Source organism: Erinaceus europaeus, chromosome 14 (assembly GCF_950295315.1).
Source record: "Erinaceus europaeus chromosome 14, mEriEur2.1, whole genome shotgun sequence".
NCBI classification, from domain to species: Eukaryota; Metazoa; Chordata; class Mammalia; order Eulipotyphla; family Erinaceidae; genus Erinaceus; species Erinaceus europaeus.
The window spans coordinates 26,926,544-26,941,680 of NC_080175.1; the positions used below are offsets into that span (position 1 = coordinate 26,926,544).

The 15,137-nt window shown below is 41.4% G+C and overlaps 1 protein-coding gene across 2 annotated transcripts in view; it reads left to right on the forward strand.

Annotated features, from left to right (window-relative positions):
* The window catches only part of ARMH3 (armadillo like helical domain containing 3), a 258,857-nt gene that overhangs the window by 22,946 nt on the left and 220,774 nt on the right, over nt 1-15,137 (forward strand). For both annotated transcript variants that reach the window (XM_060171444.1, XM_060171445.1), the window contains exons 3-7: nt 1,770-1,826; nt 3,291-3,437; nt 7,492-7,599; nt 13,714-13,806; nt 15,005-15,079. In XM_060171444.1, the coding sequence (XP_060027427.1) occupies nt 1,770-1,826; nt 3,291-3,437; nt 7,492-7,599; nt 13,714-13,806; nt 15,005-15,079 (480 nt within the window). The remainder of the gene's footprint in view (nt 1-1,769; nt 1,827-3,290; nt 3,438-7,491; nt 7,600-13,713; nt 13,807-15,004; nt 15,080-15,137) is intronic.

Below are 15,137 nucleotides of genomic sequence, written 5' to 3' on the forward strand. Positions count from 1 at the left end.
TCACCGCCTGTGAAGCGACTCCCCTGCAGGTGGGGAGCCGGGGGCTCGAACCAGGATTCTTACGCCGGTCCTTGCGCTTTGTGCCACATGCGCTTAACCCGCTGTGCTACCGCCCGGCCCCTTTTAAAAATTTTTAAATCTTTATTTGTTGATAGAGACATCCAGATATCAAGAGGAAAGGGGGAGATAGAGAGGGAGAGAGACAGAGAGACACCTGCAGCCCGCTTTACCACTTGTGAAGCTTTCCCCCTGCAGGTGGGGACTGGGGGCTTGAACCTGGGTCCTTGCGCATTGCGACATGTGTGCTCAACCAAGTGCGCCACCACCCAGCCCTGACTTCCTGGAATTTTTATATGAATGTCATTGCTAAGAAATTTTAGACTGTGGCCAGGGGGGTAGTGAATTGGATCCAGTACTGAACTTCAAGTATGAGGTCCCAAGTTTGATACCTGGCATCACATGTGCCAGAGCTGATGCTCTGGTTCTCTTTCTCTCTTTCTCATAAATAAATAAATCTGGAAAAAAATTTAAATTTTAGCACTATCATTTTGTTAACCTTTTGAACCAATTGGAATAAAAGAAAAGAGCATTTAAAAGCTTTGTACTGGGGGCTAGGTGGTAGCACGTGGGTTAAGTGCACGTGCAAGGACGGCATAAGGATCCCAGTTCATCCCTCAGCTCACCACCTGCAGGGAGGTCGCTTGGCAAGCAGTGAAGCAGGTCTGCAGGTGTCTATCTTTCTCTCTCCCTCTCTGTCTTCCCCTCCTCTCTCTATTTCTCTCTGTCCTATCCAACAACAACAACAGCTATAACAACAATAACAACCACAACAAGGGCAACAAGAAGGACAAAAAAATGGGAAAAATAGCCTCCAGGAGCAGTGGATTCGTATTGCTGGCACCAAGCCCCAGCGATAACCCTGGAGGCAGAAAAAAAAAAAAAAAAGCTTATACAGAGGACCAAATGCATTCTGGAGGGCAAGTCAACACTGGAGATTGTAAAAAACATGACATAGGTGACCTGGGTTCTAGCGCCAGCACTGTATAAGTCACTTCATTTCATGGGCCCTCTTTCCTACAAGCCAAACAGTGTTATTATTTTTTAATTTATTTATTCCCTTTTGTTGTCCTTTTTTTTAAAAAAAAATTATTGTAGTTGTTGTTGATGTCATCATTATTGGATGGGACAGAAAGAAATGGAGAGAGGAGGGGAAGACAGAGAAGGGGAGAGAAAGACAGACACCTGCAGATCCGCTTTACTACTTGTGAAGTGACTCCCCTGCAGGTGGGGAGCTGGGGGCTGGAACCGGGATCCTTGCACTGGTCCTTGCGCTTTGCGCCATGTACGCTTAAGACTCCCGCCGAACAGTGTTATTATCTACCATACCTGACTCACTGGGTTGTATTTCAGGTATGTGAGTGATCATTGAAAACCAACCAGATGTAATAGTAACATGCTGTAATATCACCAGCTTATTCCAGTGGTTAGGTTCATTCAGTTCTTGGTAGAAGAAAAAGAGTGGAAGATGCTGTAAACTATTATTTAGTGTTTGGTACAGGGAGTATCTATCTATGAACAGTTTACTCCATTGGGGAGAACCCCTGCAAACTATTATTGTTTTTCCATATTACACCAGTTTATAATCACCATGTGTTATAAAAACAAATCTTGATGTGTAAGGTTAATTAAGTGTAGTGACCCTTTCAGTTGTATTCATAACACTTTTGGTATTAACTGCTGGTACTGAGCCTGTCGTCTTCTGGTTTCAGACAGAGGACCCCAGTAAGTGCAGCCCTCGATTCTGGGAGGAGCTGTTCCTTATGAAGGTAAGACTTGGTGGCATCTGTGAATTTTTTGGATAACCAATTAGCTTCTTGTGGTCTAAGTGGTACATTAAAAATTTGGTACAGTGGTCTATTGCACCAAAATAAAAGACTCTGGGATGGGGGTGGGTAGAGAGGGTTCAGGTCCTGGAACATGATGGCAGAGGAGGAGCTAGAGGGGGTTGAATTGTGTTTTGTTTTTTTTCAATTTTTTAATATTTATTCCTTTTTTATTGCTCTTGTTGTTTTATTGTAGTTATTGTTGTTCTTTGTTGTTATTGATGTCATTGTTGTTGGATAGGACAGAGAGAAATGGAGAAATAGAGAGAGGAGGGGAAGATAGAGGGGAGGAGAGAAAGACACCTGCAGACCTGCTTCACTGCTTGTGAAGCGACTCCCCTGCAGGTGGGGAGCCAGGGGCTCGAACTGGGGTCCTTACGCCAGTCCTTGCGCTTCGCACCACCTGTGCTTAACCTGCTGTGCCACCGCCCGACTCCCCTGGGGTTTGAATTGTTATGTAGGAAACTGAGAGTGGACTGGAAGGTAGCACAGTGTTTGATAAAGCATTGGACTCTCGAGCATGAGGTCCTGAGTTCAATCCCCAGCAGCACATGTGCCAGACTGATGTCTGGTTCTTTCTCTCTCTCCTCTCCTGTCTTTCTCATAAATAAATTTAAAAAAATCTTTAAAAAAAAGAAAACTGAAATATTACACATGTACAAACTAATGTATTTTACTGTTGACTCTAAACCATTCATCCCCTCAATAAAGAAAAAAATAGAGGTCTAGGCAGTAGCTCAGATGGTTAAGCGCACATGACCGCAAAGCACAAAAACTGGAATAAGGATCCCGGTTGGAGCCCCTGGCTTCAACAAGTGGTGAAGCAGGTCTGCAGGTCTATCTGTCTTTCCCCCTTACTTCTCCTCCTCTCTGGATTTCTCTCTGTCCTATCCAACAACACAGCAATGGCAACAATAGCAACAGCAACAAAATGGGAAAAATGACCTCCAGGAACAGTAGATTCGTAGTACAGGCACCGAGCCCTAGCAGTAACACTGGAGACAAAAAAAAAAAAAAAAGAAATAATAATAATAAAATAACTTTGAAGACTCTTCTGCTGTGGAGTCTCTATTCCTTTCTACAATGTATACCCAATTCTGATAAGCCTGGAATCTGTTTCCTTCTAGCCATTTGACTTAAATAGTCACACCTCCCATTTAGAGGATCCTAACCACATGCAGGAACTGGTCAGACTACTTTGTGCAGTTGAAAAAAAAAAAAGGTATATTGCAGCAAAGTAAAGGACTTGGGCTGGGTTGTTTAGGTGGAGGAGGACACAGACAGGGGGTTAGACTGTTATGCAGATAACTGAGAAATTTTACATATACCGACAAGTTTATTTACTGTGGACTGTAAGCCATTAGTCCCCTCCTTACCCCCCAAAAATAAATTTTGCTTCTTTGTTAGGTGAATTTAGAGTATCTAGAAGGCAAGCTGGAATCTCTTGATGGTGAAGAGTTAATGAAGATCAAGGATAATATTAATTGCTTATTTCAACACTGCATCCAGGCTCTGGGGGAGGAGCATCCAATTCGTGTTGTCAATGCATTGCAGGTACATTCATGGCTGGAAGACTGGGGAGAACTTAACAGGAGAAAGAACTTATTGGGCTGTTGGAAGAGTCATGACACATTTTTTTTGTTCTTTTTTTTTTTAATGCAAAAAAATGTATGATGACTTTTCTGACAACCCAATGTAGTATATCTGTTGAAACCTAGAGTTGCCCTTAGGTATAAGTTTCCTTTTTTTTTTTTTTTTTTTTGTTGTTGTTGTTAGTTTGCCTTTAGGGTTATTGCTGGGGATCAGTGTCTGTACAATTTTTTTATTAATGATTTGATACTGGCTTACAAAATTATAAGGTGGTGCACCTGCTTGAATGCATATGTTACAAAATTACTAGATAATGGGTACAGTTCTACACTGTTGCCACCACATAGTTCTGTGTGTCTATTCCCTCCACTGCAAACTGCATTAGTTCTGTCAAGGTCACAGATATGTGTTGACTGTTCTTTTTTTTTTTAATTTTTATTTATTTATTTTTTAATATTTATTTTATTTATTTATTCCCTTTTGTTGCCCTTGTTGTTTTATTGTTGTAGTCTTTGTTGGATAGGACAGACAGAAATGGAGAGAGGAGGGGAAGACAGAGAGGAGGAGAGAAAGATAGACACCTGCAGACCTGCTTCACCGCCTGTGAAGCGACTCCCCTGCAGGTGGGGTTCCGGGGGTTCGAACCAGGATCCTTATGCCGGTCCTTGTGCTTTACGCCACCTGCGCTTAACAGCCCGACTCCCGGGTTGACTATTCTTTCTTTCTTTTTTACAAATCTGTAATTTTATTTATTTTTCAGTAAATCTAAATCCTTGGTGGGGACAGCATCACACAGCTTCTGTGTCCAGTGGCCTTAGCAGGAAGGTTGCTGCGGAACTTGGCATGAACCATCCCACTGTTTCCATGAGCACGTGTCACCTTTCCCCAGATTACTCTGGTTTTGTTAGCTTTCCCACCAGGAATCATTGTGTTGTTCTTTGCTTTGTACACATAAGTGCATCTCTTGCTGAGGTAGAATTCCATTTCATCTCAAGCATAAATGCCTTCGATTTTAAGAAGAGCTATGTGCTCCTTCTGGTTCTGGAGGCCCCACTTAGACCACAGCCTCCTGGCCATCGCTGCAGCTTCATGTCCTGTGACCTGCCTCCAAAGATTGGTTATTTCTTTTGTTTTTTAAATATTTTATTTATTTATTTAAATATTTATTTTATTTATTCCCTTTTGTTGCCCTTGTTGTTTTATTGTTGTAGTTATTATTGTTGTTGTCGTTGGATAGGACAGAGAGAAATGGAGAGAGGAGGGGAAGACAGAGAGGAGAGAGAAAGACAGACACCTGCAGACCTGCTTCACCGCCTGTGGAGCGACTCCCCTGCAGGCGGGGAGCCGGGGTTTGAACCGGGATCCTTATGTCGGTCCTTGTGCTTTGCGCCACCTGCGCTTAACCCGCTGCGCTACAGCCCGACTCCCAAAATATTTTATTTATTTACTAGCTAGAGACAGAAATTGAGAGGGGAGGGGGTGACAGGGAGAGAGACAGAAAGACCCCTGCAGCATTGCCCCACCACTTTTGAAGCTTTCCCCCTGCAGGCACGGACCAGGGGCTTGAACCTTTGTCCTTGTGTACTGTAACATGAGCGCTTAACTAGGTGCACCACTACCTGGCTGGCCCAACTATTATTTCTATAACTGTTTACCTATCTATCTATCTATCTATCTATCTATCTATCTATCTACCTATCTACCCATTTTTTCCTATGGTCCTGCCTTCTCTTCCTAAGTGTCACACCTACTTCTGTTACTACTTCTGAATGTCTTTCCTTTTTTCCTCTTCTCCCTCTGGGTCCTGATGAAATTGGGTTTCAGAGCCCTCTGGACATCTTCCCCTAGCATTTCTCCTCCTTTAGGAGTATGGACCAAAATTCTTTTTGCTGTACAGAAAGTGGGAGTTCTGGCTTTTGTAATTGCTTTCCCAATGGACATGGGCATTGGCAGTTCTATCCATTCCCCCCAGCCTGTTTCTGTTTTTCCCTAGTGGGGTAGGGCTCTGGGGAGGTGAGGTTCTGGGACACATTGGTGAGGTTGGTTCCTTGCTTATTTAACTAAACACCTGTGCTATGTTTGTTTAGCCATATTGCTGTTTGAACAAACTGATCCTCATAGAAGTAATTGTATCAGGGAGTCGGGTGGTAGCACAGTGGGTAAGCGCACGTGGTGCAAAGTGCAAGGACCAGCTTAAGGATCCCAGTTTGAGCCCCTGGCACCTCTGTACCATCCATAGAACCTGCCCATTGCTATTTATGGTGTGCCCATGTGGTTCCAGGGCTTAAACCCAGGGTGATGCACATTATGAGGCATGTGCTCTTAGGTCACCTACTTCCTAGCTCATTAAAAAATTTTTTTTATGCACTGCTGGGTAATTAATTTAGGGTCTTATGCACTACTTCTGAGCAGGCTCCTGGGCTCTTTTTTTTTTTTTTTTCATTTTTTTAGAGAGGGAGAGAGAGAGAGGAGAGATACTCTGGCATTAGTGAACCATCCATAGAGCTCCCCTGGTGCCATCCACAATACTACCATATGGTACTGGAGCTCAAACCCAGGGCCTTGTGAATGGTAACGCTAATGCTTTACCTTACCTTGCACCCCCCTTTCTTTTTTTTTTGAAGGAGAGTGATTTGGCTTTATCTAGAAAAGCTGGCCTGGGGAATAGCATAATGGTTGTGCAAAAAGCCTTTCATTCCTGAAGCTCTAAGATTTCAGGCTCAATCCCCTGCACCTCCATAAACCAGAGCTGAGTAAAAAGAAAGAGATAGAAAAGAAGGAGAAGGAAGAGGAGAATGGGGGGGGAGGGGGAGGGGGAGGAGGAGGGGGAGGAGGAGGAAGAAAGAGAAGAGAAAAGTGAAAAGAAAAGGAGAGAAAAGAAAAGCTGAGGTGGCAGAGTCCCTACTCATTCCCACTTCACCCCCTTGAATGTACTTCCAAGAAAATTTCTCACACTACTACACAAGGACAAAAGTTCAAGGTGTTTCGTAACATGACTTTTAACAGAGAAAAACTGGAAACCATCTGTGTAGTTTTTTTTTTTTAATTGGATAGAGACAGCCAGAAATCAAGGGGGAAGGGGAGAGAGAGAGGGAGAGAGACACTTACAGCCCTGCTTCACTACTAGTGAAGCTTTCTGCCTGCAGGTGGGGAGTGGGGGCTTGAACCTGGGTCCTCATATGTTGTAACATGTCCTTTCAACCACATGCTCCACTCCCAGCCCCTGTCTCTGATTTTTTTTTTTTACACCAGTGGTATAGGAGCATTACTCACAACAGCCAAAAGATAGAAACACCCTCTATCATTAGATAACACTGAAAACTTGTCAGTTTTTCCTGAACTATCCAAGTAAGTCTTTCTTTTTTTTTTTTTTAAATAAGCACCCCCTTTCTTTTCTTTTCTTTTCTTTTCTTTTCTTTTCTTTTCTTTTCTTTTCTTTTTCTTTCCTCTCTCTCTCTTTTTTTTAAATATATCATCTAGTTTCTGCAGTGCTTTATCTTTCCTTCTTCTGCTTCTTCGTCTTCTTCTTCTTCTCCTCCTCCTCCTCCTCCTCCTCCTCCTCCTCCTCCTCCTCCTCCTTCTTCTTCTTTTTTGGTCATTAGTGCTTCCTATCTATGTGAATCCCCTGTTCTAGGTGAACTTTATTCTTTGTATTTCAGATAGAAAGGGTAGAGAGGGAGAAACAGCACCACTCCACTATTCTACTATTTATGGAGCTTACCACTGTTAGTATGCATGGTGCTCCCATGTGGTGCTGGGGACTTGAACCTAGATCCTTATGAATAATAAAATGAGTACTCTACCAGGAGAGCTATCTCCCAGCCTTGCTGTTCCTTTTTTGTCTTCTGGATTTTGTACATGTTAAAACTCAGCCTGTGTTTTGGTGGCCAAAGTAATAGAACAGCTGAAATTCAGATGGGTGAGGAGGCCTTTCGGAGGTTGTTCTGTGGGGCTACAGGTCCACTGCTCTTCTTGTTCGAAGATTTCTCTAAAAAGAACTCTTTCTCTTTCTCTGCAGACCTTGTGTGCACTCATTCGAGGAGTCCATCAAAAGAATAAGTCCACCTCTGGATTTGACATTATCAACATGCTGATGGGTTTTGACAAGGCAGAGCTGTGCATGAAGGTAAGTTGCAGATGTGCCTTTGACCATTTGTATTTCTTTTCTTTCTGCCCTTCTTTTTTTATTTTTTAAAAGATTTTATTTATGAGAAAGATAGGAGGAGAGAGAAAGAATCAGACATCACTCTGGCACATGTGCTGCAGGGGATCAAACTTGGGACCCCATTCTTGAGAGTCCAAAGCTTTATCTCTGTGCCACCTCCTGGACCACGACCATTTGTATTTCACAGATTTGTTTTACAAAGGAAATTTTGAATTTTTTTTTAATTTCTTTATTGGGGAATTAATGTTTTACATTCAACAGTAAATACAATAGTTTGTACATGCATAACATTTCCCAGTTTTCCATATAATAATACAACCCTCACTACGTCCTCTGTCATCCTTCTTGGATCTGTATTGCAATACGCCAATTCTAGTTCAGGTTCTACTTGTGTTTTCTTTTCTGATCTTGTTTCTCAACTTCTGCCTGAGAGTGAGATCATCGCATATTCATCCTTCTGTTTCTGACTTATTTCACTTAACATGAATTTTTCAAGGTCCATCCAAGATTGGCTGAAAATGATGAAGTCACCATTTTTTACAGCTGAGTAGTATTCCATTGTATATATATACCATGACTTGCTCAGCCACTCATGTGTTGTTGGACACCTGGGTTGCTTCCAGGTTTTGGCTATTACAAATTGTGCTGCCAAGAACATGTGTGTACACAGATCTTTTTGAATGGGTGTGTTGGGTTCCTTAGGATCTATCCCCAGGAGAGGAATTGCAGGGTCATAGGGTAGGTCGATTTCTAGCCTTCTGAGAATTCTCCAGACTGTTCTCCACAGAGGTTGGACCAATTGACATTCCCACCAGCAGTGCAGGAGGGTTCCTTTGACCCCACAACCTCTCCAGCATTTGCTGCTTTTACCTTTTCTGATGTATGATATTCTCACAGGAGTGAAGTGGCATCTCATTGTTGTCTTGATTTGCATTTCTCTGACAATCAGAGATTTGGAGCATTTTTTCATGTGTTTCTCGGCCTTTTGTATCTCTTCTGTGGTGAATATTCTGTCCATGTCCTCTCCCCATTTTCGGATGGGGTTATTTGTTGTCTTGTTGAGATTTGTAAGTTCTTTATATATTCTGGTTATTAGCCTCTTGTCTGATGTATGGCATGTAAAGATCTTCTCCCATTCTGTGAGGGGTCTCTTGGTTTGGGTAGCAGTTTCTTTAGCTGTGCAGAAGTTTTTAAATTTGATGTAGTCCCATAGGTTTATGCTTGTCTTAGTCTTCTTTATAATTGGATTCGTTTCATTGAAGATGTCTTTAAAATTTATGCGGAAAACAGTTTTGCCAATATTTTCCTCTAAGTATCTGATAGTTTGTTGTCTAACATCCAGGTCCTTGATCCACTTGGAATTTACTTTTGTATTTGGTGAAATATAGTGGTTCAGTTTCATTCTTCTACATGTTTCAACCCATTGTTTCCAACACCATTTGTTGAAGAGACTCTGCTTTCCCCATGTAATAGTCTGGGCTCCTTTGTCAAAGATTAGATGTCCATAGGTGTGGGGGCTTAACTTCTGGGCTCTCAATTCTATTCCACTGGTCAGTGTGTCTATTCATGTTCCAGTACCAAGCAGTTTTTATGACAGTGGCCCTATAATACAATTAGAGATCTGGGAGTGTGATGCCCTCCGGTTCTGTTCTTTTTTCTCAAGATTGTTTTGGCAATTCTAGGTCTTTTCTGGTTCCAGATAAACATTTGTAGCATTTGTTCTATTCTCCTAAAAAATGTGGTTGGGACCTTGATGGGCATAGCATTCAATTTGTAGATGGCTCTGGGTAGTATATTCATTTTGATGATGTTAATTCTTCCAACCCATGAACATGGAATATCTTTCCACTTCTTTGTGTCTTTTTCAATTTCCTTGAGTAGTGACTCATAATTTTCAGTATACAAGTCTTTTACTTCTTTGGTTAGGTTTACTCCTAGATATTTTATTGTTTTTGTTGCTATAGTAAAAGGAATTGATTTCTGGATTTCAATTTCTTCTACCTTAGTATTTGCATAGAGGAATGCCACTGACTTTTGAATGTTAATTTTGTAGCCTGACACCTTACTGTATTGCCTGATGATTTCCAAAAGCTTCTTGCTGGATTCCTTAGGTTTTTCCATGTATACTATGTCATCTGCAAATAGGGAGAGTTTGACTTCTTCTCTTCCGATCCGTATCCCTTTAATTCCTTGCTCCTGCCTGATTGCTGTGGCAAGAACTTCCAACACTATGCTGAATAGTAATGGTGATAGTGGGCAGCCCTGTCTAGTACCTGATCTGAGGGGAAATGCTTCCAGTTTTTCACCATTGAGTATGATGTTGGCTGTAGGTTTGCTATATATAGACTCCACTATCTTCAGGAATTTTCCACCTATTCCCATTTTTTGTAGTGTTTTGATCATAAAGGGATGTTGTATTTTGTCAAAGGCTTTCTCTGCATCTATTGATATGACCATGTGGTTTTTGGTCTTGCTTTTGTTGATGTGGTGGATCACATTGATTGATTTACGTATATGAAACCAACCTTGCATGCCTGGGATAAACCCCACGTGATCATGATGAACAATCTTTTTACTATACTGCTGTATCTGGCTAGAATTTTGTTCAATATTTTCGCATCTATGTTCATCAGAGATATTGGTCTTTAGTTTTCTTTTTTGGTTGTGTCCCTGTCTGCTTTTGGTATCAGAGTGATGTTGGCTTCATAGAAGCTGGCAGGGAGTATTCCAGTGTCTTCAATCTTCTGGAAGACTTTTAAAAGTAGAGGTATTAGTTCTTCTTGGAAGGTTTTTTAGAATTCATGTGTAAAACCATCTGTTCCAGTACTTTTATTTTTGGGAAGATTTTTGATAACTTTCACTTTCATTAGCTGTGATGGCCTGTTCATGTTATCTACTTCCTCTTTACTTAGTTTTAGAAGTTGGTAGGTATCTAGGAAATTGTGCATTGTTGTTGTTGTTATTGCTGTTGTTGTTGTTGGATAGGATAGAGCAAAACTGAGAGAGGAGGGGAAGACAGAGAAGAGGAGAGAAAGATAGACACATGTAGAACTGCTTCACCACCTGTGACTCAAACCTCCTGTAGGTGAGGAGCCGGGGGCTCGAACCAGGATCCTGATGCCGGTCCATGTGCTTTCTGCCATATGCGCTTAACCCACTGTGCCACCACCCGGCTCCCATATTTATTTATTTTTACTCCCATGGTTATTACTGGGGTTCGGTGCCTCCACTATGAATCCACTGCTCCTGGAGGCTATTTTTCCCTTTTTTTGCCCTTGTTGTTTATCATTGTTGTTATTATTATTGTTGTTATTATTACTGTCATTTTTCTTGGCTTGGACAGAGAGATATCGAGAGAGGAGAGGATGACAGAGAGGGAAGAGAAAGATAGACACTTGCAGACCTGCTTCACCGCTTGTGAAGCAACCTTGCTGCAGGTGGGGAGCCTGGGGATGGGGCGGAGTCGAACTGGGGTCCTTATGCTGGTCCTTGGGCTTTGCGCCATGTGCACTTAACCGACTGCACTACAGCCCAGCTGTATATGTATACGTATACGTATACGTATACGTATACGTATATGTATATATATATGTATGTTGGTATGCTTCTAAAAACCCCTTCTGTTTCATTAGTTTAATACCCCCTGCTTAACACTGTATTCTATTTACATAACTACTGTATTCTATTTACATAACCACTGCAGGGCATTGGTTCAATCCCCACTGGTTCATGATATGTTTTTGCTCCGCCCCCTATCCTTGTCACACTCTGATTTTCACCAGTCACTTTTCTCTCCACCCTCTCTATGTCACATCCTGTTCACACCCTACTTGGGAAGTATATATAAAGACAACATTGTTTGTTTTAGTTTAAGTTTAGCTTAGCTTGGTATAGATTGCGCTGCATCCTGCATGAATAAAGAGATACTGCCTACAGCTCAACCATGAGTCCCTGGTCGTCTGTCTCCTCTCGCGAAGCCAGCCCGACATGTATATGTATATGTGTATGTGTATGTGTATGTGTATGTGTATGTGTATGTGTATGTGTATGTATATGTGTATGTATATATTATTTATTATTGGGTAGAGACAGAGAAATTGAGAGGGGAGGAGGAGATAGAGAATGAAAGAGACAGAGGTACACCTTCAGCCCTGCTTCACCATTTGTGAAGTTTTCCCCTGCAGGTGGGGACCAGGGGCTTGAACCTGGGTTCTTGTGAACAATAATGTGTGTGCTTATGCCAGTTGTACCACTGCCTGGCCCTTGTATCATTTATCTTAAAATCACTCTTCCACAAATCTATGGAGGATATTAAGTGAAGACTTACTATATGTCATAAGCATTTGCTGAATAACCTTTCTCATATGTCTCTCAGTAGCTTTTGCTTGGTAAATTTGAAGTGGAACTCATTGCTTTTATTTTATTGTTTTTTTAAAATTTTTATTTATTTGTTTCATAGAGTCAGAATGAAATTGAGAGGGAGGGAAATAGGAGATAGAGAGATACCTGCAGCTCTTCTTCATCACTTGTGAAATGTCCCCTTGAGGGTAGAGACCTGGCATTTGATCTTGGGTCCTTGCACATGTGCTCAACACCCCCCCCCCTTTTTGCTGCTCTTTCTTTCTTTTTATTTTTCATTTTTAAAAAACTTTAAAAAATTTTGTTGTTACTGTTATTTCACTTTAATTGAAAGATTTGTATGAGGGTGATAGACTACAAAAATTCATTTGGTAGAGTGGTGAGTTCTTTATTGTTCTGTGCATTTGTTCTAAAGCTCTTTTCTCAAGACAGTAGATTGTGAAGTCTTCATTTCTTCATCTAATTTTGCCAGGCCCAAGTGTCAAAGAATAATATATTTGTGTCTTATGTGTTGTTCACATTAACCTCTATAACATAATACCATGCTAGAAAAAGAAACAGCTGGGGCCTTAATTGGGGAGTCCTGAGATTCCCAAACAGACATGATGGGCCTAGACCTCGTCTAAATCCCTCTTTCTATTGTTACCGGTCATCTCTATGAGGAACAACATTATAGACCCCTTTGTGGGCCCCCATAGGATCTTGCCTCAACTTGGATCAACAATGGTAGAGAATGTTCCATCCTCCGAAGGGAGGCTGGACAACATACTATATCTTCCACCTGAAGAAGATGGGTCTTGGAACGTTCCTACTTGTGACCACAGAATGTGAGCTCAGATCTAGAGGGATGCAGAGGTTACATAGGCTCCTAAGCTGAATATCACATCAAATCGATCACATCAGATCACAGATCACATCAAATCGATGGGATTTACAGTCAACAATTTATACACCTTTCTCATATTTGGGAGCTACTCTCTTCCCTGCCCCAGCTTTCTGGTCTTTCTGCCAGCCATGACATCATTTCCCCAGACAATAATTAGGATCCACCTGCATATCAGATTTCAGGCTCAGGCAAAACAAAACAAAACAAAGCAACAACAACAACAGCAACAAAACACTAGTATAGCCACAGGCCCTTTGGAATATAACTAAAATATGCCTACTAGCTATCTACAAAACGGAGACCCCCCCCCAACTCTTCATCTGCACTATTCTAGCCTTTAGGTCCATGATTGGTCAACAATTTGTCTTGGCTTTGTTTGTTACTTGTCTTGTCAACCAGCAGGTTCCAGATGCTAGCATGATGCTGTCCAGAATTCCCTGGACAGACAACCCCACCAGTGTGTCCTAGAGCTCCACCTCCCCGGAGCCCTTCCCCACTAGGGAAAGAGAAAGAAAGGCTGGGAGTATGGATTGACCTGTCAACGCCCATGTTCAGCAGGGAAGCAATTACAGAAGCCAGACCTTCCACCTTCTGCATCCCACAATGACCTTGGGTCCATACTCCCAGAGGGTTAAAAAATAGGAAAGCTATCAGGGGAGGGGATGGGATATAGAGATCTGGTGGTGGGGATTGTGTGGAGTTGTACCCTTCTTATCTTATGGTTTTGTCAGTGTTTCCTTTCTATAAATCAAAAATAAAAAAAGAAAAAAGAAAAAAAACAGTGGAGAGGTTATTTGATATGGTTTAATACTTAATGGTTTTTTTCTCAGAACCTGATGGAGAGTTTGGATTCCTTACTTTGTGCAGAAGGTTCTGAAAGTTTGAAGAGTTTATGTCTGAAACTTCTCCTTTGCTTAGTGACTGTAAGTGATCCATCAATAAGTCTTTTGGTTAAGAGTATTAATAGGCAGCATGGGAAAACTTATTTGAATACTTGAGCTCAAAGTTAGAAAGGAAAAGAGAGAGAGGAAAAAAAAAAAACAACCAAACTTTCCTGGGACATTATATCAGTCTGTTATGTTGGAATATGTAGAAAATAGTTGTATGGACTGTCACTTACTTCCTAGAAGTTGCTTTTGGGAGCAGCTGCTGACAGTAATATATGTTTATTAGTGAGAGAGAAAACTAGAACATCACTCTAGCATGTGCAGAGATGGGGACCTCAAACATGCAATTCTTTTTTTTTTAATATTTAAAAAATTTTCATTATCTTTATTTATTAGATAAAGATAGCCAGAAATCGAGAGGGAAGGGGGAGATAGGGAGAGAGACAGAGAGACACCTGCAGACCTGCTTCACCACTCACAGAGATTTCCCTCTGCAGGTGGGGAGCAGGGGCTTAAACCTGGATCCTTGCACATTGTAACGTATGCGCTCAAGAAGTGTGCTGTGCCATCACCTGTCCCCCCCTTTTTTGACGTGCAGTTCTTTTGCTCTACTGCTGGATTTTTTTTTTTTTTTACCTGCCACATATATACCATTTACCACATGAGAGTTATCATTTTCCAAAGAACTTTCTTCAGTATTGTCAGATTTGCCTTTCTTATCTGGGAATAGTTTTGTAATTCTGGATTTTTCTTCTGGAGCTGAGGGTCAAACCTAGGACCTCACACATGCAAAATATGTACTCTGCCACTGAGATACATTCTCAGACTCTAACTATGAATATTTGTGTTTGTTCTGATTTGGTTTTATTTGGAAGCTAGTTTGTTGTTACTAGTGAGAGGGGAGCAGGATGCTGTTTCCTTTCCCAACCACCACTCCAAGTTCTTTACGGCATTTAAGGGATTAAACCCAACAAGCTGTTAAAGCAAATGCTTCTGAGGATATGAGGAAATAAGAATTTAAAACAATAAGTTATTAAAATATTCAGAAAGTTCAGTTACTAATTCCTGCTCTTTTATTATCTTTCTCTGGTGGATCCAGGGGTGCTTTTGAAAGATCAGAGTATCTAGTAGAGTGTTTTAACATTTCTGTTTTTCTTAGATGCTAGAGAAGGGAATATTCATGAGTGCTAGAGTACCTCAGTAAAGCTTTGTGAAAGCCTCTTGTTATATTCAGGTGACAGATAACATCAGCCAGAATACTGTCCTGGAGTATGTGATGATCAACAGCATATTTGAAGCAATTTTACAGGTGGGTCAATTCCCTTGTTGCTTCTTTCTTTCTCTTTTGGGTAAACCATTTTCTCCAG